The sequence below is a fragment of the Megalobrama amblycephala genome, linkage group LG1, assembly GCF_018812025.1.
Source record: "Megalobrama amblycephala isolate DHTTF-2021 linkage group LG1, ASM1881202v1, whole genome shotgun sequence".
NCBI classification, from domain to species: Eukaryota; Metazoa; Chordata; class Actinopteri; order Cypriniformes; family Xenocyprididae; genus Megalobrama; species Megalobrama amblycephala.
Window position 1 is genome coordinate 54,055,613 of NC_063044.1, and position 25,109 is coordinate 54,080,721.

The following is a 25,109-nucleotide window of genomic DNA, read 5'->3' on the forward strand; positions in this document are numbered from 1 at the left end:
GAGACCACTAAACACACCATTAAATGTGCAGTAAGACATTTTTGAGAAATGCTGTTGAAAGTGGATCGGACCGAGCAGCACAACACACTTGTAGCCAATCACAAGTAAGGAGGTGTGTCCACTCATGACGGGGGAGGAGAGAGAGTGAGCATTTTGAGAAATTTTAGATTTGAAGAAAGACTGTAGAAAGAGAGATGGCTGAGAGACATTACAAAAGGAATATCGCTGGAAGAAGAAGGGTTATGATCAGGCAAAAGCTTTAGGACCCACATTAATTTTATAAAAGCTTTCCAGTGCTGGAGAGACCCAAGCGGGAAGGCCTGAAAATGGACGCAGAGGTCGCGTTGTTTCTGCTGTGTTTCACGTAACCAATATATGCTTTGTTTGTTGTAATGTTAGCTATAGTAACAGGACAGTTTTGGGTGTTTGTCTGGAGCTGGTGTGCTGTCGGCGACTAACAACAGACTTTTACTTGTATATACTCTTGTGTATCGAATGTTTATTTTTTGTTCTTCCTTGTCATTCATTCATCATCTTCATTTTGCTTTGTAAGTATTTTGTAAGCATTTTGGGGGCAGAGCAATGAAGGGAGGGGTGTGTTTGTTTGGGTTGATTTCAAATATCAACAGTGCAACTTTAAGTACAATACAGATAAGGATAATGTATATAACAGTGACATAGACCATCATGGCCCAGAGAGTAGGACAGATGTATACCTTAATGAGCATCTCAAAGGTGAACACACCCGTGAACACATAGTCAAAGTATCGCAGGACCTGCAAGCACAAAAGAGGGACACAATGTCAGCAGGAAAAGGGAACTCTATATGACAATTATGTAAAGATGGATGTAAAGAATGATAAATTAACAGATGAAAGGATGGCGGAATGAATGGATAGATTGGGTAATGATGGATGGATAGACAGATGACATGGCTACTAGTCGTCTAGCAGACAAAAGTGGAATGGACCACATAGACATAAATGAGGATGCCGAGATGTGCGACTGTCTCACATTGTTCCGGGGAGATTCGGGGCAGACAGGGTCTTCAGCGGCCAGGGCAATACTGCTCATCGCAATGACCAGCAGAATACACATCTCAAAATATCTGAGCGTGACAATATAGTGGCACAACCTCCGAAATCTACAACATAAGATCATAAAATAGACCAGTTAATAGCAAATCAACAACTACATCAATTTCGAAAATATTTTTCAATAGAAAACTTATTTAATTTAATATAAAAACTACAGAACAAGGTGAAACCAAGCTAGTCTAATGAGTTTTGTTTAAAGACAATATGAAACAGTGTCTGCAACCAATTTTACTTCCATATTTGGAGACATTTCCAAAAGAAACAGGATATTCAACTAGGAAAAAAGTAGGACAGGATTTGATTTTATCCAGTGGAATTGACTGGACTTTGAAAAGTGGTCATTATATAGCAGATTAGAGACTGGTAGTTGGAGGGGAGGGTTAATATGCACCATTGTTAATGTATTAAGAATTTAATTTTGATTTCATACTGACTTTAACAACAGAGTCACAGTGCCAACTAGAAGTTAACTGGAAAGTTTGACAGAGTTGAATGCACTCACGGGTTGGTGGTAGTCAGAATGAACATTGAGGTGTAGGGTGGCATGGGTTTAGGCCCCCCGTCACCTTTTTCATCATCATCATCGTCACCCTTTGTGTCTTCCTTTTTGGGCAGGGGCTCAGTGTTGGCATTTTTATTGACTGTGAAGATTAGACAAAAGCAAACAACAATTGTAAGACAGATGTGAAAAAGGTCAATTATCGTCTTCAGCTCTTTCTCTCACCCTGTAGGATGGCGTTACTGGAGGGGAACATAGGGGGAATGTCCACGGCCGTGTACTCGGGTTTCATGCCCAGATGTCCAGTGCTAGCAACGTTAGTACTGGTAGAGGAAGGGTTGGTGAGAATGAGGCTGCTCTCTGTGCCAGTATGTGCCAGGCTGGCAGTGTGGGCACTGTTGGCCAGATTGAGCAGACTATCATGTGGGGTGGAGCTACTAGGTGGCTGGGTGGCAAGCTTGTTGTTCATGGCATTGTCCAGATCCTCACTATACTGACTGTCCTGCCTGGACAGAGTCTTCTGAATGGGACGGGTTGTGGAGAGAGTAGGGCCACTTCCATGACCATCCCTGATAAAAGAAGACAGAAAGATTAGTACATGTTTAAAGTCTGTGTAAAGCAATTCAGAGAATTGTTTCTAAACACATTAGAAATGTTAGAAATGTATTGCTGAAACACATTACAAAGGCTGTGAACTATATAATACTAAATTGTGGAGTTAGACCGTTAAATAGCATTCACCATTTTTGTGTTCAGGATTTTTTGGGCGGGTCTGAAATCAGGGCTCGATGAAGCCACAGAGCATGGCCCCTCCCCTCAATCGGGAGTTACTGTCATTACAGATAGTTACTACAGCCTACAGTTTATTAGCTAGCTATGTCTTTGTCACATAAATGCATATTACCAGTAGCGATAATTTACAAAACAGCTCAGTCTCCTTATTTAAATTTCCTAAAAACGATGATATCAAGAAGAGGTGGATTAATTTTGCCTTGATGGATATATATATATAATATAATTATAATATAATATATTTTAATATGTAATTTATTCCTGTGCTGGCAAAGTCCAAGACTCCAATTTTCAGTGTCACATAATTCTTCAGAAATCATTCTAATTTGCTGCTCAAGAAACATTTGATTATTATCAAAGTTGAAAATAGTTGTGTGGAAAGTGATATATATATATATAATTTTTTACAGGATTCTTTGATGAATAGAAAATTCAAAAGAACAACATTTGTTTGAAATAGAAATATTTTGTAATGCGTTTACCATCACCTTTAATGCTGAATAAAAATATTAACTTCTAAAAAAAAAAAAAAAAAAAAAACTTACTGATGCCAAACTTTTGAATGGAATGTAAATAAATAAATCACTTAAATAAATAGACATTTTAAGACATTTTTTATTATTTTTTTAAGAATGTAGTTAAATGCAAATTTAAAATATTAAATTAATTACTCCACAACATTGATCCAAAAACCTGAGTCAGTTCTTTAAAATGTCGAAAATGCACTCATTTAATCTGTGCCTCTGAATATCGGTTAACTGCTGCAGGCAAATAGTGCAAAAAATTAGTTTTGCGAAAGAGTCTCTAACCATAATGAGTTGATTTGACGTAGAGGCATGTTTGCATCTGCTGCCTGGTTAAACTGGTTTGCTGGTGGTTACTAGAGACATGTTTTTTTTTTTTTTTTGTTGAAAGTTGAAGTTTATGTAACTTAAGAACTGTATTTTTAAAACAGTGTGTTGAGCAAGGCACTGCAAAAGACTTGAGACACAAGTGTAATAGTCAAACGCGTCCAACTAGTGCATAGTACAAAAAAATGTTACCACAGATTAATTTCGATGGAACTCACTTCCTGGTGCGGTGTCGCACCCCTCTCTCTTTCCTTCCCTCGCCCTCATGGTGATGACGTCTGTGTTTACGCTCTCCTCCATCTATATGCTCACACTCAGTTCCTCTTTCCCTGCCTTTACTCCTGTGTCTCCTCCCTCCGCCCTCTCCATCCTCCTCTGGGGCTTTACGACGTTGGCGGGCCTGGCTGCAGCGCTCGCCGTGCTGATGTCTGCGGTGAGACTCTCTACCCTCCCCATGGTTCTCGGAGCCCAAAAGACTCCGACGTGAGCCTGTAGAGTCCCCTCTTTCCAATGCTGGCCAGGGCCCAGATCCTCCACCTCCACCACTCTCCCCCTCATTGAAGTTGGGCTGTTTGTGCAGGAGCTGATGAGTGCGCTGGGGCTGGCCGTCACCTGGACGGGTTTTGTTGGTATTGTTATTGCGGTTCTCCTGAGGGTCCACGACCAATGGCCGGTCCAGATGGGTCTTCATATCGGGACGTATGTGACGGGAGTACGAGACCTGGAGGCATGATTAAAAGTACAAAAACCATATTTGCCAACAGAATAAGAAAAATAAACTTAATTCAAGACATTTCCCCCTGAAAACAAATATGTTTAGATTGTATTTATTAAAACAATAAACATCAATATCACTTAATATTTTCCTTATAGATTGCTTAAAGGATTTTAGATATTTTTACTGGAAAACAAGACAAAGATATTAGATAAGAAGGTGAACTGGTAAATTGCATATATTATGATTAGGGATTATATTAAAAAGCACCAGTGCTTCCCACACATAGACTTTACTTGGGCGGGCCGCCCAGGTATATTAACGGCCGCCCAAGTATATTTGGAGACACATTTATGCTTTTATTATTTTTATCCTCGTATACTTTTGTATCCACCCAAGATAATGAAACCATCCGCGATCGATTAACTAGTGGAAAATCTCCCCTCGCCCTACGCGTTTCGTACCTGCACATTATGCAGGTACAAGCTAAGTTTTTTTTTTTTTTCTTCTTCTTCTGGGCATTATTGGTATTTTGGTTACACAATAAATTGTATTTAATTTGATTTTAGTTTAATTCATAGTAAATTATTGTAGTCTCCCCCACAGGAAGAAAAGACTAAGAACATTATTTGACACATATATTATTCATTATATAAATTTTACTAGTAAAATCTGTGTCCCATTCACTGAGAGAGACACTATATGACAGTAAGGAGAACATAGGAAAAGGAAAACCATTTAAATGCTGTAATTTTGCATAATTACAATTACAATGCATAATAATACATAATATTAGTATGCAATTAAATGTAATAGTATGCTATGTAATTAAAAATGTCAATAAATTAAAATACTGTTAAAAAAAAAAAAAAAAAAATTACACATTATTTGTTTGTCACATGTAGTACACCATTTTTGTGCTGTGGGTAATAGGAGGATTTTTCACCCGGCTACCACCGCAAGTATATTTAAAACCTGTGGGAAGCACTGAGCACTAATATAAATAATTCTGCCGATACGATAATTTGATAATTATTTTCATTTTATGCCAAATAACCTATAAATGGCCGATATTAGAACTTGATACTATTTTTTCTAATAAATAAAAATAAAACACTAAAAAGTAAACTCAATCATTTTAAATGCTACAGTGAATTTAGGCATCACAACATCATAACATACAACATGAAAAATAGAATTATATCTATTGATGCTTATATCTATCGCTCGCCTCATCGTTGCTTTTCACCTTCCAGCGTTCTTCAGGGTCCAACTCATTGTAAAGAGCCTCTCTGCTGTTCACCAGGGTCTGTCGTCTCAACTCACTAGTGCGCTGCTCCCATACTGACTTACAACCTTTGTGGTTCTTCTGTTGCTCCTTGCTGCAGAAAAGAGAGAGAGACAGAGAGAGACATTTATAGTTGATCTGAGATTAGTAATCATCAAGAGGGAAAAGTGAGGTTGCTGCAGCTACCGCAGGCTGAAAATGCCCACCTACAAGCTACCAGCTACCATTTGTTAAAGAGGATGATTGCACCGCTTGGGTCAAACTCACTCACAGAACACACACACACGCGGTTTCGCTGTCTTTGTGGGGACTCTCCATAGACGTAATGGTTTTTTTATACAGTATATTCTATCCCCTAACCCTAAACCTACCCATCAAAGGAAACTTTCTGCTATTTTAGACTTTAAAAAAGATAATTTGTATGATTTATAAGCTTGTTTCTTAATGAGGACCAAAAAAAAAAAAAAAAAAAAAAAAGTCCCCACAAGGTCAAAATTTACTGGTATACTTGTGAGACATTTGGTCTCCATAATGTAGGGATCACCAGGACCACACACACACAGAGAAAGATGATAACTATAATAATTCTGGGAGTGAAGACATCACAGGCGCCCAACCCTTGGAGCAAAGCATGTGAAAGAGAAAAAGTAAAAGAGATAAGAGGAGAACAGCAGGTGATGAGTAGCAGGATGAAGAGAGAAGAAGAGACGAGGAGTGACAAACCCGTCCCATCCCACCCAGCGGTCTGGAGAACAGAGCGGGAAGCAGCACAAAGAACCGAGGAGGAAATGCACATGTTCGAAAAGGCTGATGGGAGAAGAGTGGGAGGTGTGGGGCGAATAGAGAAGCGTTTAAAAAAACAAAAAACAGAAAGAGTATAAATGAATAAATACCAGTCCAGAAAGTGTTCTGTTGCATCAAGACGCTCAGAGTTTACTGTCACGCTGAGGAGGAAAACAGCATGTGTGAAACACAGAACATCTCTTTGCTCTTCTCCCTCATTCACACACTTTTCCTCAGTAATACACATTATTTTCTCCAGATTCTCTCTTATATTTCTTACAAATACTTAGATAAATTCACGCACGGACAAACCTGAATGATTTTCAGTCGGTCTGTAACCTCTGCATGTAAGTTGTGTGTTTATAACTGTGAGAGGATCACAAATGATCTTGTAGGACAAAGGATTGCATTATAGATGTATGACACCAAACATATATGCTATATGCTATAACATTGACCAGCTAATAATAAGCAGCTAGAATCCAGCTACTGTGTTCCAAAATGCAGTTACCAACTTCAACTGGATTTCCAGCAGGGTAGAATGTGATTCACAATGTCACATTTTCAGATAACATGAACATTATGTACAAGAGTTGTGGTTCCTTTTGGATGTGCTACAAATAGTTTGGCCTGTGGGGGAAAAAAAACAACAAAAACTTTCATCTTTGTGACTTATAGTTTAAGTTTGGGGACTGTAAGTTTTTGTTTGTTTGTTTTTTGGCAAAAGAAATTAATACTTATATTAAGGGCGTATTATATTGATCAAATGTTACAAATGATTTGTATTTCAAATAAATGTTCTTTCTATTTATCACAGAGTCCTGTAAAAATTGATCACGGTTTCCACAAAATATATTAAAAGTAGGGTAGGGTTTTTTTATAAATGCTTTTTGTCATGCTGGTTTGAACTCTCTTCACATCCTGATAGCAATCAATAATAGAAGTGGTCTGAATATTTAAAAATGTACATATTTCTTCTGTGGAAGTCTCAGGACAAAAAATGTTCATCCAATAATTGCATTCGGTCCAAATGCAACGATACGATGTCCTACCTGCCTGTCAACATATGTATTTCTCATATCATGCGTCATCAGCGCGTTTCTATGCAGAGTTGTAGACAGTCACAAAGCACCGCAAACAAACAGCAGCCACCTTATACAGTTCCTCCTGAACCAAAACAACGAGTTTATGCTAGTTTGCACAATGTCTTAACCGTAATTACAAGATGACAGTCCCGTGACGTTCCACCCAGAGCTGTTCGCGTCCTCAGATTCGGATTTATGTGTCTCTATGTCAACACTATCAATGGCGAAATGAATCTGCAGCGGTCAGGTGGTTCAAGAAGAGCTCTGTAAAGTTGTTTACTTTATACTTTATAGTTGTAATGTTATGTGCTTTGAGAGATGAAGTAATTTAACATCGTTTCTCGTCTCGTGACGTTTTGCAGACTCTGCTGTGCACGTTCGTGTATTTTGGAGGAGGCGTGGCTTTGGAGATGCTCTGAAGGGTGCTTTCAAAGCTAGTTTGCTATGTCGAACGTCACATGACCAAACCGGAAAACTGGTCTCATTGCATCCACTTGTCAGAGAAAGTGTTAACAGCAGTGTGAACTGACGGCATATCTATGGACTTTAAAGGTAATCAGCGAAACTACCTAGTTCACATTGTTATAGGTGTTGTATTCTATTAAATACCTAAACGTTAGAGTGAAGAAGAAAAATGAAAAAAGCTTTTAAATATCAATCTGCATATGCGGGAGACATCGGTTGCTCATCTTTTCTCATTCCTTATGAGTTATCTTGAATAAACAGCAAATTTTTTCATGAAGCACAAAAGACCTAAACCGGAAGCGATCTGGTCTGTTTTACAGAATACGGAAGTTGGATTGCATATAACCAAAGACTATAGAATAACACAAGACGTGTCACTTGTATTGTTTTGAATGGGAGAAAGTGTAACGCGCAATATGGCGGAATAAGTCCCGCCTTCTAAAGCCAAGAGCCAATCGCCGACTGGTAAAGTCATCGCGTCACTTCAGCAGCCGTTAGAATCATAGACAGTAAAAAAATGGACACAGCGACCCCATTGGAACTCAATTGAGACAAGTGAAGCCCATTTTTAGCGATTTTTTAGCACTTCCGTTTCTGACGCGCAGACTCAAACTAAGCTTGATGACGTCAGCAACCTGTCTGACAGATGTAAATCTTCTAGTAGCTGTGCGTGCAAACTGCCATCGTTAATCTTGCAGAGACGCCGAGCTTGAGCGGGGAGTTCTTTGGCGTGAGTGAGCAGGAGTAATTATTCTGATTAATTATTTTGTATAGTATTTTAAAATGTAACGCCAGTACGCCATATTAAGTTAATGCATACTATTGCCTGCGAGCTTCTCCTCCTGTCTGTACGGTAATTTCTCTACTGTGCGACAGAGAGTCGAGTGGTTATGACGCAATCGTTAGCCTATTTTTACAAAAACTGTTTCTACGGGGCCATAATGTAACATAGAAGGTAATGGAGCCCTTTATACATTGTCGTGTATCTTTAGAAATAAATAATGGACAAATTGAGTCTTTAAACGCCTCAGATGTAAAGTTATTTGCTGTCAAAGTGACGCCAAAATGAATGGGAGTCAATGGGATGGCTAACGCAAGTGAAGTTCTGCTACAAGATGGCGGCACGCGGCCGACTTCAACTTCCGGTCGACTTCCTTGGGCACTGGTTAGAATCACCGGTTTCTATAGAAACTGTCAGACGCGCGCCTCCGAAGAGACGCGCATTTAGGTCTGTGCATGCGCATTAGCTTGATCCAGCCTGAAAAATACAGTTTTTTTGTCACGATTCGAGCGTTTAGAAACTAAATTTATGAGTCGGTTGTTGTAGATTTCATTGGTGATTTCAAATATGAAATTTAATCGTAAGGTTGGCGAACAGTTTTGGAGAATCTGATGTTTCCCCATTCAAAGAGATTGCATGATGCCCAGGATGCCCGAGAGGCGTTTCAAAGATGGCCGCCGAGTGAAATGACTTGTCTTAAAGGGACTTTGGTATAACCCCTATGGCCTCTCGGAAATTGCCTACCCTACCCTACTGTTTTCAAAATTGATAACAATCAGAAATGTTTCTTGAGCATCAAATCAGCATATTAGAATGATTTCTGAAGGATCATGTGACACTGAAGACTGAAGAGTAATGATGCTGAAAATTTAGCTTTGCATCACAGGAATAAATTACGTTTTAAAATATATTAGAATAGAAAACAGTAAAATTGAAGAGATATTTCACAATATTAGTTTTAACTATATGTTTGATCAAATAAATGCAGACTTGGGGAGTATAAAAGACTTTCAAAAATATTTAAAAAATCTTACCAACTCCCAAATTTTGAACAGTAGAGTCTATATGTTTGCATTCTATATGGTTTAAGTTTTGATTAGAACAACATCGATGAAAAGAATTTAAACCAAAACAAGTCAAAATTCTTAAATTGAAGTGTTTTTTTCCCCTTCTTTTTATGATTGACCCCTATGTTTATATTGCTGATACAAGAGCTACAAAGAGTCTGAACACAGGAAAACCAACATAAAAGGAAGACCAAGAGATTGTGGGAGAGAGAATGTGGCAGCAGGACAGAGAGAGTGAAATGAAAGAGAGATACTCACGCAGCAATGGAGAGGTTGGCTGCAGACAGTGGGCTGACCTCAGCTACTTCCTTGGCCGTCTGAAGAGCCATTTTCTGATTGGCTGCCTGCTCTTCCTCCTGTTCATCCTATACATAGAGGGAAACATGAAGCATGTCGGTTAAAATGTGATGCAGAGTGTGAAGGATAAACAGTCTGAGAGAAAGACAAGAGTGAGAGAATTGTGGTCATTGAGAGTGGCAACATTGTAAGCAGTGTGTCCCCAGTAAGAGTTAAGGGATCACTCTTTAAAAAAATAAAATAAATAAATATTGTATTTACATTTCATAACTTTTTCCTGTACATAACTATTCATTAGGGATTTTACACTGATTTTAGATTACAAATGTATAAAAACGCTCAAGTAAACCTAATGCAGTTTTGTGATGAAACTGATCCATCACTGTTTTATTTGTTTGTTTGTTTTGTAACCCTTGGTTTGTTTTGTAACCCTTGTTCAAGAGTGTTTACCATTTATGTGTGTTTTTACCTTGGTCAGCTCTTGTGCATTGGCCAGATTGTCCACAGCGATGGCCAAGAACACATTGAGCAAAGTATCTGTTCACAGACGTGTTAAGGAACTACGCATTAATACTTCACTGGTGTATGAGAAAACTGTGCAAACAGTAAGTCAGCATGCCACGTTATGTGTTTGGATACAGTTGCCGAAGAGTGTAAGAACAATGAAGAAGACTGAGAAGACCATGCCCGTTCTGACTCCACCCTGAGATTCAATCCCATCATACATGACCATGTTCCAGTCTTCACCCGTCAGGATCTGAGATACAAAGAAAGGTCCATCATCACAAAGCCAGGGACAGCACACCCAATGATTGCACGCCGTTTGATGGACACATTTACTCACCTGAAACACTGTCATTATTGCTGCAGGAAAAGTATCAAAGTTTGTTGGTGGTGTGCCGGATTCAAAATTAAACCTGAAAAGACGAAATTGTAGTTATATTATTGTTATTTATGGCACCAAATGAGCCTGGTCTGTAGCTGGTGACTCCAAAAAATATATAAATAAATAAATAATAAAAATAAATAAGTGAATTTAGTGGTATACTGACTGTCCTCCAAACAGCTGCATGCCCAGAAGAGCGAAGACCACAATGAAGAGGAAAAGTAGGAAGAGTAAACTGATGATGGACTTCATGGAGTTCAACAAAGACACCACCAGGTTCCTCAGAGATGCCCAATATCTGAGAAAGTGAAAGGAGAAGACTTTTAAGACTTAGTCTTTCTTGAGACAGCTTGAAGGGTACAGAGGAAACTCGACAAAGAGTGGGACGGAGAGACAGACATTGGACTCGAGATGTGAGAGACTCACTTGGTCACTTTGAAGATCCTCAGTAACCTGAGAGCTCGTAACACACTGATCCCAAATGAGGTTCCTGGCTGGATCATAGCCCAGAGCACCTCGAAAATGCTGCCACAAATGACCTGTCCCACACACGCACACACACACAAAGACATGCACATACATAAAATATACACATTTAAAGCTCATTCAATAACAGTGAGCCACAAAACAAACCCCCAGAACAATGCCAAACACTAACATATTTGCTTCTTACGCAGTGAAAAAAAAATAAATAATAATAATAATAATACAAATAATTATAGTAATTTCAGTACTTTTATTTTTATTAGAAATAACATAATAAAATAATATAAAACATAAAAATTGCATCTAGATGTAAATTAGCTAGTAGCTATATCTGGTGCAAAGCATCTCTTCTCTTGTGAGATTACTTTTTTGTGCATGGTGAAATTTAAATAAATAAATGAATAAATCTTAAATCAATATCTTATTATTTTACACAGTTTTACTTAAGTAAATCTTCTATCTTGTTTTAATAGTGTTGAAATATTTTATTCCAAAAATCCAAAACACTGAAATACTGATTAAGACATTTATTTTACAGTGCAATGACAGTGAATTATGAATGATAAAGAATCTTCAGCTACACAAACTAATTTCAGTAACTGTCCAAGTGTTTTCTGATTTACTAAAAGAAGACAATAGAACAAGAGACAAGAGAAACTCACGATGCAGTCAAAACAGTTGAAGGAGGAGTGAAAATAAGGTCTGGTCCCCAGGCCATACATCTTAATACACATCTCTGACATAAAGATCCCCAGGAAGATGAACTCAGCAAAGTCTGGATTGACGAGAGAGACAAAAACAGAGAGAGAGTGTTTGCAAAGGACAAAGATATAAAGAAAAGAAAGAATACCACTGGAATAACAGGCTGTTAGTGACACAAAATGCAGTCACATTTAAAAATATATAGACGTATATTCATTATATAGGGAAAAAACATCTATTTTAAATAGATCACACTTTCTTTTTTTGTTGTTTTTGGTCTCAAATTATAAAAATATTATTGATATACTGTTCAAAACTATGATTAGGACACTAGTTGAACATGTCTATTATTATGATGATGATGAAATAGTCATTCAGACATTTTTAAGGGTCCAAAATGTAATACATTACTTTCTAACAACTATTGAATAAACTCAGATAAAAGGAGAGAAGCAGACTAACATCTCCAGAAAACAGAACATAAAGGAAAATAAAGAAAAGGAAAACACTAAAACATAATTTCTCTCTATTTATATACAGATAATGAAAGAAACTTCACGGATTCAAAACTGCTGACAAGCACATCTGCACAGATTATACATATGGAAATGTCATATAGATTCTGTGCTACAGATTAGCTAATGGACAAGTGAAAACAGACTTACAGAGGAAGTCGGAGAGCAGGTCGGGCTGGTCATAGTGCACGACAGCCACACACAGTGTGTTGAGTCCCACCAGACACAGCACAATCCAGTAGAATGCTTGCGTCTTCACTATGTGCCTAATGAAGAATCTCAGTCGACGCTCCTTTTTATGGAAGGAAGAGCCCTCCAGTTTCGAGCTCTTCAGACTGCCCCGCGCAAACGGAGAACCTTACGGAAAATAAAGAAATAGAGAAGCCAAGCGGCAGGGAAATGATAAAATTCAAGGAAAATCTAAAGGTGTTTGATATGGCATCCGAAAATTATAAACGAAAAAACACACACATATACTAATTCTACAATGAAAAAAATTCTGAAATTCAGGTTAAATAATCATCATATATTTTATATATATATATATATATATATATATATATATATATATATATATATATATATATATATTTTTTTTTTTTTTTTTTTTTTTTTTTTTTTTCAAAAATAACTGCAAATCAGCCTTTTGGACCCACTGTAAATAAGTATGTACTTATTATAGTATACAAATAATTACAGGCACAATCCTTTTGGAGGTGGAAGTGTGTTGCTCAGGGGAACAATGGTCCTTTATGAAAAAAAAAGATTGTATAAGATGGTAATACTATGGTACTGAAATATATATTTTGATACTTTATATTAATATATCATGGTTTGTCTTTCAAAGAATACCAAAAACTAGCATGTCTTTTTATTTTAGTATTATTTTTATGGTATTACCCCTTTGATCACCCTTTGAGCCTACAGCCTAAACAATATAAACTTCATAAGTGTATGTATAACTCTCAAGCACACCTATATCTCCATCTCCATCCTCTGCATCCAGCAGCTCTGCTTTACTCTTCTTAATGGTGGGTCTCCTCCTTGTGCCTGTGTATAACAGACCATAATCACTCATTTCTAATTTAACATATTCACAGCATACACACAGATTCAGACAGCTAAAATACTCACAAGTGACACAAAATTAATAGATATAATATAAATAGTTTAACAAAAAGAAGAAAAGAAGAGACAACTAGCAAGTGTAGTGTTATATGGATCACAGACAAATAGGAAGTCAAGAAATCACATCTCTGCTGTGAGCTACAGATGGACGGTCCATGTAAATGTTCTCATGTACACTGCATTAACTGTCCTTATGGACATGAAGTATACAATATCACCCCCTCAGCAAAGCCAACATGCTATTGATATCTCTCTTCCTTTACAATGGGAAATCAACACCTAGTCCCAGTGAGGGAGCAAAGAGAGGAGGACAGGGGGATGAAAAGGAAGGAAGGATGGAGCTCATGTAAATACCGTCAAAGGGCAGTCGGTCATCTGGGTCATTGTCCTCGTCAGCTAGAATCACCTCTTCTATTCATAAAAAAAAAGAAAGAAAGAAAAAAAAAAGACTCAAATCAAATGACTGCAAAAGTCATGAAAATGGGGACAATTTCTAGTGCGAAAAGATGCCTGATGAAACATTTTGTACGTTATCAGCACGTTCCAAGACTGAGACGTACACGTGTAAAGACGTCCGTATCAAAAGATACAAGCTGCTATCTGTATTCTTAGCTTTAGCTTCTCTCTGGACTATTTAATGGCTCTTTCTATGGCATTTACCTGCTTTGCAGATCCACTCCAGATATCCGTTCAGCTCTCTCTCTATCTGCTGCTGACGCTTCAGCTTAAGAAACTCGCTCCTGTTCTCCACTCGCTCCCTTTCTTTGGCAAACTCTCTGTATCACATACATACACATGCATGCAAACAAATGCTCATCAACAGATGAACACAAAATGCATATACACACTAGTTAAATACAGATACACTGGACAATTTTGACCATCATCAGAATCACTGGCGTTGCATTCCAAACGGGATAATATCGCCCTCCGAAGGGCACTTTGGAGTGAAAACAATCATGGCCGCCATATTGAGGGGTCGTTCCAAACCGAAGTGCTCAAAACTGGCCACTTCAAAGGGCCTCTTTGGAATGAAGGATTTCGAAGGGTACAACTGATGGACACTTCGGGCCCCCATGATCCTTTGCACAGGGAAGTTGTTTGACGTCACAGAATGGGTACAGGAGTGTTAGAAGTTTGATTGAACTATAAATGTATATATAGTATTTTTCTATACTACTGCAGTATTTATATGAGTTAGATTTGGTACATTATTATGGTCAAAATGACAAATGACATACAGCTCCCTTTATCAGTCCATTCAAATGTTTCAAATACATAGACACAATATATTTAACGTAAAAGACCGGCAGTAGCTTATAATGTTACTACAGTAAATGAATGCGTATTAATACAAAGAGTTAACCAGGGGAAAAAAGACGAAGGCGCCTCCTTGATTGTCTCGTTAAGATGACTCTGAAGTGTGTTCCAAAAAAATAGTTTTTTTGACCCCTACACCCTTCAACCCTTCAAAGCTCTCACTCCGGAGGGTAAACGCTTTGAAGGGATTAGGGCATAGGGATGAGCCCTTCCGAATGGAACGCAGGGCCAATAACTGGCTTCTTGGTAGATTAACTATGGAGGCCTGCACATGACAAAAAAGCAAGACATCACGGCCACAAATTAAATTATTAGTTCACTTTAAAATGAAAATTAGCCCAAGCTTTACTCGCCCTCAAGCCATCCTAGGTGTATATGACTTTCTTCTTTCAGATGAACACAATCGGAGTTATATTAATAAATATCCTGACGCATCCGATCTTTCTAATGGCAGTGAACGGGACCAATGAGTTCAAAGCTCAAGAAAGTGCATCATAAACGCTTCCAGACCGCCTTCCGTATTCAACTTAGGAAGAAAGTGTAAAACTCTCGCAGTTCAAAATGCTTACGCTACGTCCTACGCCTTGCGTATTCAACTTACGAAAAAAGTGGAACTGACGTCACATTTTCGTAAGTTAAATATGGAAGGCATTCTGGCGGAAGCTAGATATTTTACTTCATAACTTGTTAAACATGGATTTTTTTTTTACACAAACGCATCGATTCACTTCAGAAGCCCTTTATTAACCCCCCCGGAGCCGTGTGAAGTATGTTTATGATGGATGGAAGCAGCTTCATTCTCGTTGGTCCCGTTCACTGCCATTATAAAGCTTGGATGCGTCAGGAAGGATATTTAGATAACTCAGATTGTGTTCATCAGAAAGAAGAAAGTCGTATACACCTAGGATGACTTGAGGGCGAGTAAAGCTTGGGCTATTTTTCATTTTAAAGTGAACTAATCCTTTAAGAACTTGTTCCCACAACTTAATTAATGCCCTCATTTCAGTTAAAATGTGGCCATGTTGCACTAATTTGTAGCCACAATTTAACTGAATTAAAACGAGGGTACAAATTAATAAGTTGTGGGGACAAATTCTTGTGATGAACATTTTTTTAGACATCATTTTAAGCTTCTTTCTGATGTCCTTCTGATGTTTTTAAATATTTCCGAGTGAACTTTTAGTAAAGAATGTGCAAAATAAATATTGCAATTCATCTATGTACATCTGATTAATTAAACGTTGCTTGAGGCAACACTAAATTCTGGGATTCAAAATGTAATTTAAAACAAAATAAACATTTATTAAGAAATATCTCAGATTCGGCACTAGGTCACTAATTAGGTTACTAATAAAATAAGCAAATTTGTGACACTGACGTGAACTCGTTTGTACAAAAGATCAGTTTTCACTTTTGGCTATTAAATAATGAACAATGAATATAATGCATAATATCCACAAACTGCATATTTTCATAAACAATCCAAATTCATTAGCAAATTAGACGATACACCTGAAAAAAGAAAGAAAAAAAAATGATACAGCTGATTTTGAGAAGAGTTCACACTCCCTGAGATATGTTTCTTACCCTGACAGCACACCCAGCACAAGATTGAGCATGAAGAAGGAGCCGATGATGATGAGGGGGATGAAGTACATCCAGTTCCATGCACTCCCTGAAGCATCATTGCTCTGTAACGGCATAAAACAGCCCAGTCAGTACAATGAGGCACATATCCAAACATTTTTTCTCTCTCCAGCTGAGAGTACAGTTTATTCATCTGGTTTTCTTTGCATTTGCCTTCCCAAGACTCTCCACAGCTCTCTTCCAATGGTGTCAAGTAGGAAAGCATCAGATTGTTAGTCATTTTTTTTATTTAGTATTTTTTAAAGGGAGAGGGGAAGTTAAAATCTGACCCTGCTTACAGAGGATGAGAACATCTATGACAGTACCGTGGCAGATCCTAGGACACCACGTACCATGCGACGTGCAACCTGAGAGTAGCAACCATCTGGCTGGGACTGCTTCATCTGTGGTATGCACAGCTGGGTGCTCGGCACTGCTGCACCCTGCCACTGCAGAGAGGAACAAATGGGCAGCCATCTTGTATGGCATTGCTCCACTGGCTGCCTCTAGGGAAGGAGCCCAGGCTACAAAAGCCTAGATTGAAACAGCCCACAAGCACTGCTTTCAGGAAAAACGTAGATGATGTTACAATATCTCCGCAATTTGGTTTTGGTGCTCTATTTCAAGAGCACACTTTTTGTTTTAAAGGGATAGTTCACCCAAAAATGAAAATTGTGTCACCATTCACCTAGTCTCACGTAGGACAGAAGGTCCGGCAGCTTTTATTGGCCAAGGACCACCCAAGAGAACATCTGACCGACATGTAAAACAACCAATCAGGGCTTATTTTGTTCCACGTCAAGTTTAGGGGTGTGAAAATGTAAAGTCCTATTATGTTCCTAACTATGGTAATAGACCGGTGTGATCTAATAAATTATTAATTCAGAACATTGTGCAAATTTACTGCAACAATGGTGCAGCAAACTTCACATTTTTGAAAATCCAGCAATTTGTTGATCTTGATATACAGTGGGTACGGAAAGTATTCAGACCCCCTTAAATTTTTCACTCTTTGTTATATTGCAGCCATTTGCTAAAATCATTTAAGTTCATTTTTTCCTCATTAATGTACACACAGCACCCCATATTGACAGAAAAACACAGAATTGTTGACATTTTTGCAGATTTATTAAAAAAGAAAAATTGAAATATCACATGGTCCCAAGTATTAGGAACCTTAAGTGCAGCAGAAATTTTTTGTAACCTTGGCCAGATCTGTGCCTTGCCACAATTCTGTCTCTGAGCTCTTCAGGCAGTTCCTTTGACCTCATGATTCTCATTTGCTCTGACATGCACTGTGAGCTGTAAGGTCTTATATAGACAGATGTGTGGCTTTCCTAATCAAGTCCAATCAGTATAATCAAACACAGCTGGACTCAAATTAAGGTGTAGAACCATCTCAAGGAGTGATCAGAAGAAATGGACAGCACTTGAGTTAAATATATGAGTGTCACAGCAAAGGGTCTGAATACTTAGGACCATGTGATATTTCAGTTTTTCTTTTTTAATAAATCTGCAAAAATGTCAACAATTCTGTGTGTTTCTGTCAATATGGGGTGCTGTGTGTACATTAATGAGAAAAAAAATGAACTTAAATTATTTTAGCAAATGGCTGCAATATAACAAAGAGTGAAAAATGTAAGGGGGTCTGAATACTTTCCGTACCCACTGTCAGTGCTGATTGTCACACAAACGGCTTTCTTCTTGCATAAGGGGGTTTGGTGTCACAACTGCTTTTTTTCCAGGCGGACTGTTAAAGAATGCGACTCACACGTCTCCCAGAAATCCTGGAGAATTGAACCAACCAGATAACAACTTTGAAACTCCCAAAATGTTTCCCATTTTGTTTGCCTTATGCATCAGACTTTCAGCCAACAGATTTCTGAGGCTGAGACCATCATTCACAAGCCTTTCTTTCTTCCTTGAAACACAAAAGGAGATGTTTAGCAGAATGTCCGATCTGCTCTCTTCCATATAATGAAAATGGATGGGGAGAAAAGCACCATCAAAGCATCATAGAAGTAGGGCATATGACTTGCACATTATATTTCAAGTCTTCTAAAGCCTTCAATAGCTGTGTATGAGAGAAAGATTAAAATTTAAAACATTATCCACTGAAAATATTACTTGACAGTTAATTTGCTTTCAATAAATGGAAAAAAAGCAGCTTGGACATTCTGCTAAATATCTCCTTTTGCGTTCCAAAAAAGAAAGAAGTCATATGGGTTTGGAACGGGATGACGTAAATGAAGTAAACTACAGTAGCTATTCCTTCAAAGATATTTTAAAATAGCTCAATTATTAACCAGCTGAAGCTGCTGAGATCTTCATATTTAATTTTCATTTACATACATTAGATTTTTGCATTTAGCAGACACTTTTATCCAAAGCGACTTACAAAAGAGGAACAAAAGCCATTAGTTAAAGAGTCAATAATATTTGTAATATACAATGCCATTTGACATAGTTATGAACCATAGTCTTCCTCCCTGTCATTTTTTCTGTCTCTCTTAATCTGCCCCACTTTTTTTTGGTCCGCTCCTTCATGTCTGAGAGCTCTGAAAGCCCCAGTATGTACTGCAGCTTTTTTGCAATTAAATTTTCATAGGTTTCTTTCTCAGCAGCTGTAAGAATAACTTCAGTTGAGCAGGGTGTGTTATATATAGAGCCCTGTTCACCGGAGAGAGGAGGAAAACAGGAGGAAGGAAAAAGCTGGGGCAAGTAGAAATCGGGGTATAGAGATGGCGAGACACAGAGTAATGAAAGAAGGAAACAAGGATAAAAATACAGTAAGACCAAATAAGAGATGATGACATCTGATTGGGCTGTGCAGAACTGCAAGCCTTAGTCACCACCTTCAGACTTATTTCTCATTGCCAAGATCATTTTTAAAATAAACCTTTAGTTCTTCAGGTAAATCTGCTGATTTGATTTGTGGGAAGTATTGGCGTGGCATTGAGATTAAACTGGTCCCTGAGGTAAACATTAGTATGTGGAAATCTTGAACATCACTGCCATATTTTCTGTCGCAGAGGGCGGCTGAACTCACCTCACCAGAAACAGCTCTGTCTGTTCAGAGTGGACAGGCTGGCCACAAGCGATAAGACTATAAATGCACTGCACCGCCTCTGACTCTATAGGCAAGATTTTGCTTACTGTATGTCTGCGAGTGAAAGGTACAGGGAATGTGGATTAGGTGGGGCTATTCAGTCTCTAAGATTGGTTACTTTTTGATAATCCTGAAGTAGAAGAAATCAGTAATCCTCTACACTAAGGATTAATCAAAACCAAAATGATATAGGATGTCCAGGAGAAAAGGTGATCATCAAATAATCCTGAAAAAAATATATCACAGTTTACACAAAAATACTGAGCAGCACAACTGTTTTCAAGACTGATAATAAGAAATGTTTCTTGATCAGCAATTCAGCATATTAGAGTGATTTCTGAAGGATCATGTGACACTGAAGACTGGAATAATGATGATCACAGAAACAAAAATGTACCATTATCCTCAATAAAAATGACTTATTCCTAAAATAAAATTTTGATCGCATTCAATATGAACACAGATATTAACATTGCAAATAAAACTAAATAATTGACCCTTCGTCTGGAGTTTGATTGACAAGCGATCTAACCAATCAGAACGCCGAATCTGCCATTTTGTCCGACAAAGCAGCCAGTAGTTAGAAGATTAACCTCGGTGGAGTTAAACTTGAAAAAATTGTGTGTATTGACGTCTTTCCGCGTTTGAAACAACATTCATTCTCATGTTCATTCATGTTTATTTGATGCTATAAATGGACTAGTAGGAAGAGATGATCGGTTTACGAGCCTCTTGAGCTGAGGCGCAACAGCAATCTGTCACGACCATGGTCACGGCACATTAAAAAAAACGGGTTTTATTGTTTGAATTTCTTAAAAAACTACACAGTTTGAAAGCTGGGACTTTGTTTAATATCATAAGTAACCTGCTCTGTCTTGTCTGTCGACGTGTTGTCAGTGTCCTCTTAGCTCCGTGATGTATTTTCCACTCTGTGTGGCATGACAGCGCCACAGCTTGTCGGACATAGCAACAGTAACTAAGGGGGGCGGGTCTTTGCGAAGGGTCAATTGCTTCTTTCTACTCTGTTCTTTTAAAGCATAGGTCAAAAATCCAAAAATGAAACGAGGAACCTCAGTGGCGCCGCATTGCGACTTACATAGTATAGCAGGTCAGTCCAGCCCTCCATGGTGATGCACTGGAAGACCGTGAGCACGGCAAACAGGATGTTGTCAAACTGGGTAATACCGTAGTTAGGTCCAAGCCAGTACTTTTTACATACTGTTCCATTAGGACAGGTCCGAGCAGGAGTCACAGGCCCGCATGGAAACTCCTCTCGGATTTCATCTAACAGAAAGAAAAGGGTGTAAGAAAGAGAAACGTGATTTTTTCCTAATTAATTAAATTGTTCTTCCTGTGATAGTGACAGTTTTGGAGATCACGGAATGTCACAAAGTGACCTACCAGTGAATTCGTCAAAGCAAGTGGTGTGAAATTTGCCCATGTAGAACTCTAGACCAATGATGGCGAACATGAGGATGGCAAAGAATAGCAGCAGACCGATCTGCAGCAGAGGGATCATGGCTTTCATAATGGACTTGAGAACAACCTGCAAGCCTGGAGGAAAGAGAACAAGCATATTGACATTGTCAGAGGTTTTAGTGTTTGTTTTTTGCAGCATAAAATTGGATTACAAAACTTCACAGCTTGTAATATGGCATAAAGTGTACAATGTAAGCTGTGCATCATCATACTTCAAATTTACTGAATCAGCATATAAAAGCAATTCTTATGAACTGTATATTCAAGTCTTTTCAGATCATGCGATAGTTTTCTCTGAGGAATATGACGAAATTTAACTTCCCCTACACCAAGCCATCAAATCACATTTGCAGTTGCATTTTTAAACACATCAAATTGATCATGTGACATGCAAGACTCAGTGGCATTTGTCTTCAGCAGGGTTTCTGCAGGTTTTATGAAGGTATTTTTAGGACTTTTTAAAGACCTTTTTGAAGACCAAGTAAAAAAAAAATAATTAAGGAATGAATCGAAGGGAACACAATGTGTCAATATGTTCTCTAAAATCAGGAGGTGTCCAAACTCGGTCCTGGAGGGCCACCGTCCTGCGGAGTTTAGCTCCAACTTGCCTCAACACACCTGTCTGAAAGTTTCTAGTATGCCTAATTAGACCTTGATTATCTGGTTCAGGTGTGTTTAATTGGGGTTGGAGCTAAACTCTGCAGGACAGTGGCCCTCCAGGACCGAGTTTGGACACCCTTGCTCTAAATGTAAATGTCTAGGGAGAAACACAATTAGTTGGATTAACAACACTGTACAGTTTAAAAATACAACTTCCAACAGATATTGATTACTTTTTAATTCATTTTACAAAAAAGCTTGTTATGACTTGTTCTGCTTCCAACCACTAAAATATGTAAATGTCTTTTACTGTACCTTCTGATCACACTGCACAAAAGTGACGTGTTTTTGTCTTGTTTTCCAGTCCAAATGTCTAAAGATTCAAGATGCATTTACTGGAGATACAACATGACAATGTGAAGTCTTGTTTTCTGTAAAACTGATCAAAATGATGTTTATGATTAAAACAAGAACAAATATCTGCCAATGGGCTCAGAAAAAAATCCACTTAAATCAAATTGGAAGTTTTGATAACTCACTGACAGATACAGTATATGTTCTTGTCCTAAGCATAAAGCTCACTTGATTTTGTATAATTTTTCAAGACTTCATTTTACATTTGCATTCAATAAATGTACTGTATCTTGATTTAAAGATTTTTCTTTAGATATTTGAATAGGAAAACAAAGACAAAAATACTTTTTTGCATTGCATTGCATTGCATTGCATTGCATGGCAGTGCAAGCAACATATAATGACATGACTAATTTCTCCTCTTTAAGACCTTTTTAAGACCATAATTTGTGTAAGGGCGAATTAAGATTTTTTTAAAACCCTGCTTCAGTGACTTCAAACCAAGTGCGATGCTTAGCAGTACAAATCACATCCACTTTTAATGTATGGAAAGCATTTATATAGAATGAATTGCAACAAATATGTTACTCACTTGGAATCCCAGACACAAGTTTGAGAGGTCTTAACACTCGAACAGCACGCAGCGTTCTCAGGTCAAAGTCAGAACCCACTGTTGACAGAATTCTGGAGAGAAATAGAGAAAGAACCAATAAAGGACCAAGACAAGACAAAGTAAGTCAAGGTTTAACCTGGGATATTGTGGTAAACAGCGGCCCTTGCTAATAGAGGATTTGATTTTAGTGACAGTTTTGATTTTTGATTTTATTGAGAAAAACGTGTATAAAGGGAGACAAAGGTTTATAACCAGAGCTCACGTAAATCTGTTTACATCAAGACAAAGCTAATGCCCATTCTGAACAATGACAAAGTGAAAATCATAAATGACAGTATTAAAGCTTCACCTGGTCCGACATCTGTGCTACAGTGTGTGAATCATGGACTCAAATACGATAAGCAGTGGGCATTAATGGTTTGAGAGAGGATGGCACACACAGCCCGTCCCCCCGCAGAGTGAATGTCAGAGGTCCATGCGCAGAGAATAGAGATAAATGTGGGTACCGCTGCTTTGTATTCATATGACCTTTATTTGTGCAGGAAAGTCACTGGAAACTGATTCTCTTTAGTGATAACACGCAGAGAAGAACAAAGACGTGAATCCAACTGAATCAATACAGCACGGATAGTGAAACATGACACAGGAATTTTAATCAACATTCAAACCCCACAGATGTTGCAACAAAATATCTGTTTTAACACCACGTGAAGCCTGATTTTGAAGACAGCTGACAACCTAAACCTGCTTCATTGTGCATGACATATAGGAAAATGCCCATTGAGATATTTTAACCTGTATAAACTGCTTTGATATGAGTGACAACTGTTAAAGAAAGCTGCTGCCATCATCTTTGTCTTCAGTAGAGCAAACTAAAAGCAAAGGACACTGATGCAGAGAGGCAGCAATCAGGGAGGTTGAAAGAAGACTGGTTATTCAGTTAATATTGATGTAAATTACTTAGGATGGACAGAAAGCCAAATGTGAAAGAAAGGGGAAGAGAGAGAGAGAGAGAGAGAGAGAGAGAGAGAGAGAGAGAGAAAATGAACAGAGCAAAAGGGGAGGAGGCAAAGAAAGAGAGCCAAAGGGGGCTGGAAGAGGAAGAGGGAACAGAGAGAGGGGAGGAGCTGGATGAGAGTGAGAGGAAGATGCTGACTGGCTGATTTATTCCCATCTCTCCTCGTCTATTTATAGAGCTGCAGTCTGCGAGCCACCACTGTCAGCTGTACCTGACTTATTATACAACACTTTCTCTCCCATTCTCTAACACACTAACGCACTTATTTCTCTATGAGGGTGGGGACTTTTCATTGACTTCTACTGTTTTATAAAGAGATAATGATATTTTTGATTCGTAACTCTGAGTCTAACCCTCATGGAAACACTCACATTATCATTAAGAATATGTTTATTAAGTCATATTCCTTATGGATACTGTTGACAGCTAACTTCAAGTTTTGCTATCAAGTGACATTTGGTCCACACAATGTGGGCAAATCCTAACTCACAGCTTATACACGTTAACATCATGTAAACACATTAAACATACATGCATAAATAAAATGACCTAATGCTTGAGTGAACATTTTAAATTATCCTAAAAAACAGAAACAAAAGACAAACCACTCATAAAACACATATTATTTGTCTTGTTATTTAAACATGTTAGTGCTTTGGCCTAGCAGTTAGTGCTTTGAAACAAAAAAAACAACAAAACAAAACAGAACAAAACAAAAATCTGTAGCAACACACAATGAACATATTGGTGCCGTGGCCTACCTGCAAATAAGACAAAACAAAAAATATGTAGCAACACACAGTGAACATGTTGATGCCGTGGCCTACCTGCAAACAAGACAAAACAAAACAAACAGAACAAAACAAAAATATATAGCAACACACAATGAACATGTTGGTGCCGTGGCCTATCTGCAAACAAGACAAAACAAAACCGACGAAACAAAACAAAACAAAAATATATAGCAACACACAATGAACATATCGGTGCTGTGGCTTACATGCAAACAAAACAAAACAAAAAATATGTAGCAACACACAGTGAACATGTTGGTGCCGTGGCCTACCTGCAAACAAGACAAAACAAAACAGAACAAAACAAAACAAAACAAAACAAAAATATATAGTAACACACAATGAACATGTTGGTGCCGTGGCCTACCTGCAAACAAGACAAAACAAAACAGAACAAAACAAAACAAAACAAAACAAAAATATATAGCAACACACAATGAACATATTGGTGCTGTGGCTTACATGCAAACAAAACAAAACAAAAAATATGTAGCAACACACAGTGAACATGTTGGTGCCGTGGCCTACCTGCAAACAAGACAAAACAAAACAGAACAAAACAAAACAAAACAAAACAAAAATATATAGCAACACACAATGAACATGTTGGTGCCGTGGCCTATCTGCAAACAAGACAAAACAAAACAGAACAAAACAAAACAAAACAAAACAAAACAAAAATATATAGCAACACACAATGAACATATTGGTGCTGTGGCTTACATGCAAACAAAACAAAACAAAAAATATGTAGCAACA

General features: G+C 38.0%; 2 protein-coding genes across 4 annotated transcripts in view; both read right to left on the bottom strand.

Annotated features, from left to right (window-relative positions):
• The window catches only part of LOC125274624 (polymeric immunoglobulin receptor-like), an 859,185-nt gene that overhangs the window by 642,083 nt on the left and 191,993 nt on the right, over positions 1-25,109 (bottom strand). The window lies entirely within an intron of this gene.
• cacna1aa (calcium channel, voltage-dependent, P/Q type, alpha 1A subunit, a) overlaps positions 1-25,109 on the bottom strand; it is a 115,171-nt gene that overhangs the window by 57,826 nt on the left and 32,236 nt on the right. The window contains 21 exon segments of the mRNA XM_048201594.1: positions 717-776; positions 1,015-1,144; positions 1,600-1,738; positions 1,822-2,165; positions 3,458-3,960; positions 5,204-5,336; positions 9,682-9,788; positions 10,190-10,257; positions 10,360-10,477; positions 10,565-10,637; positions 10,773-10,904; positions 11,033-11,145; positions 11,755-11,867; positions 12,460-12,666; positions 13,285-13,359; positions 13,792-13,848; positions 14,098-14,213; positions 16,345-16,448; positions 20,589-20,776; positions 20,894-21,046; positions 22,518-22,609. Of these exon segments, the coding sequence (XP_048057551.1) occupies positions 717-776; positions 1,015-1,144; positions 1,600-1,738; positions 1,822-2,165; positions 3,458-3,960; positions 5,204-5,336; positions 9,682-9,788; positions 10,190-10,257; positions 10,360-10,477; positions 10,565-10,637; positions 10,773-10,904; positions 11,033-11,145; positions 11,755-11,867; positions 12,460-12,666; positions 13,285-13,359; positions 13,792-13,848; positions 14,098-14,213; positions 16,345-16,448; positions 20,589-20,776; positions 20,894-21,046; positions 22,518-22,609 (3,025 nt within the window).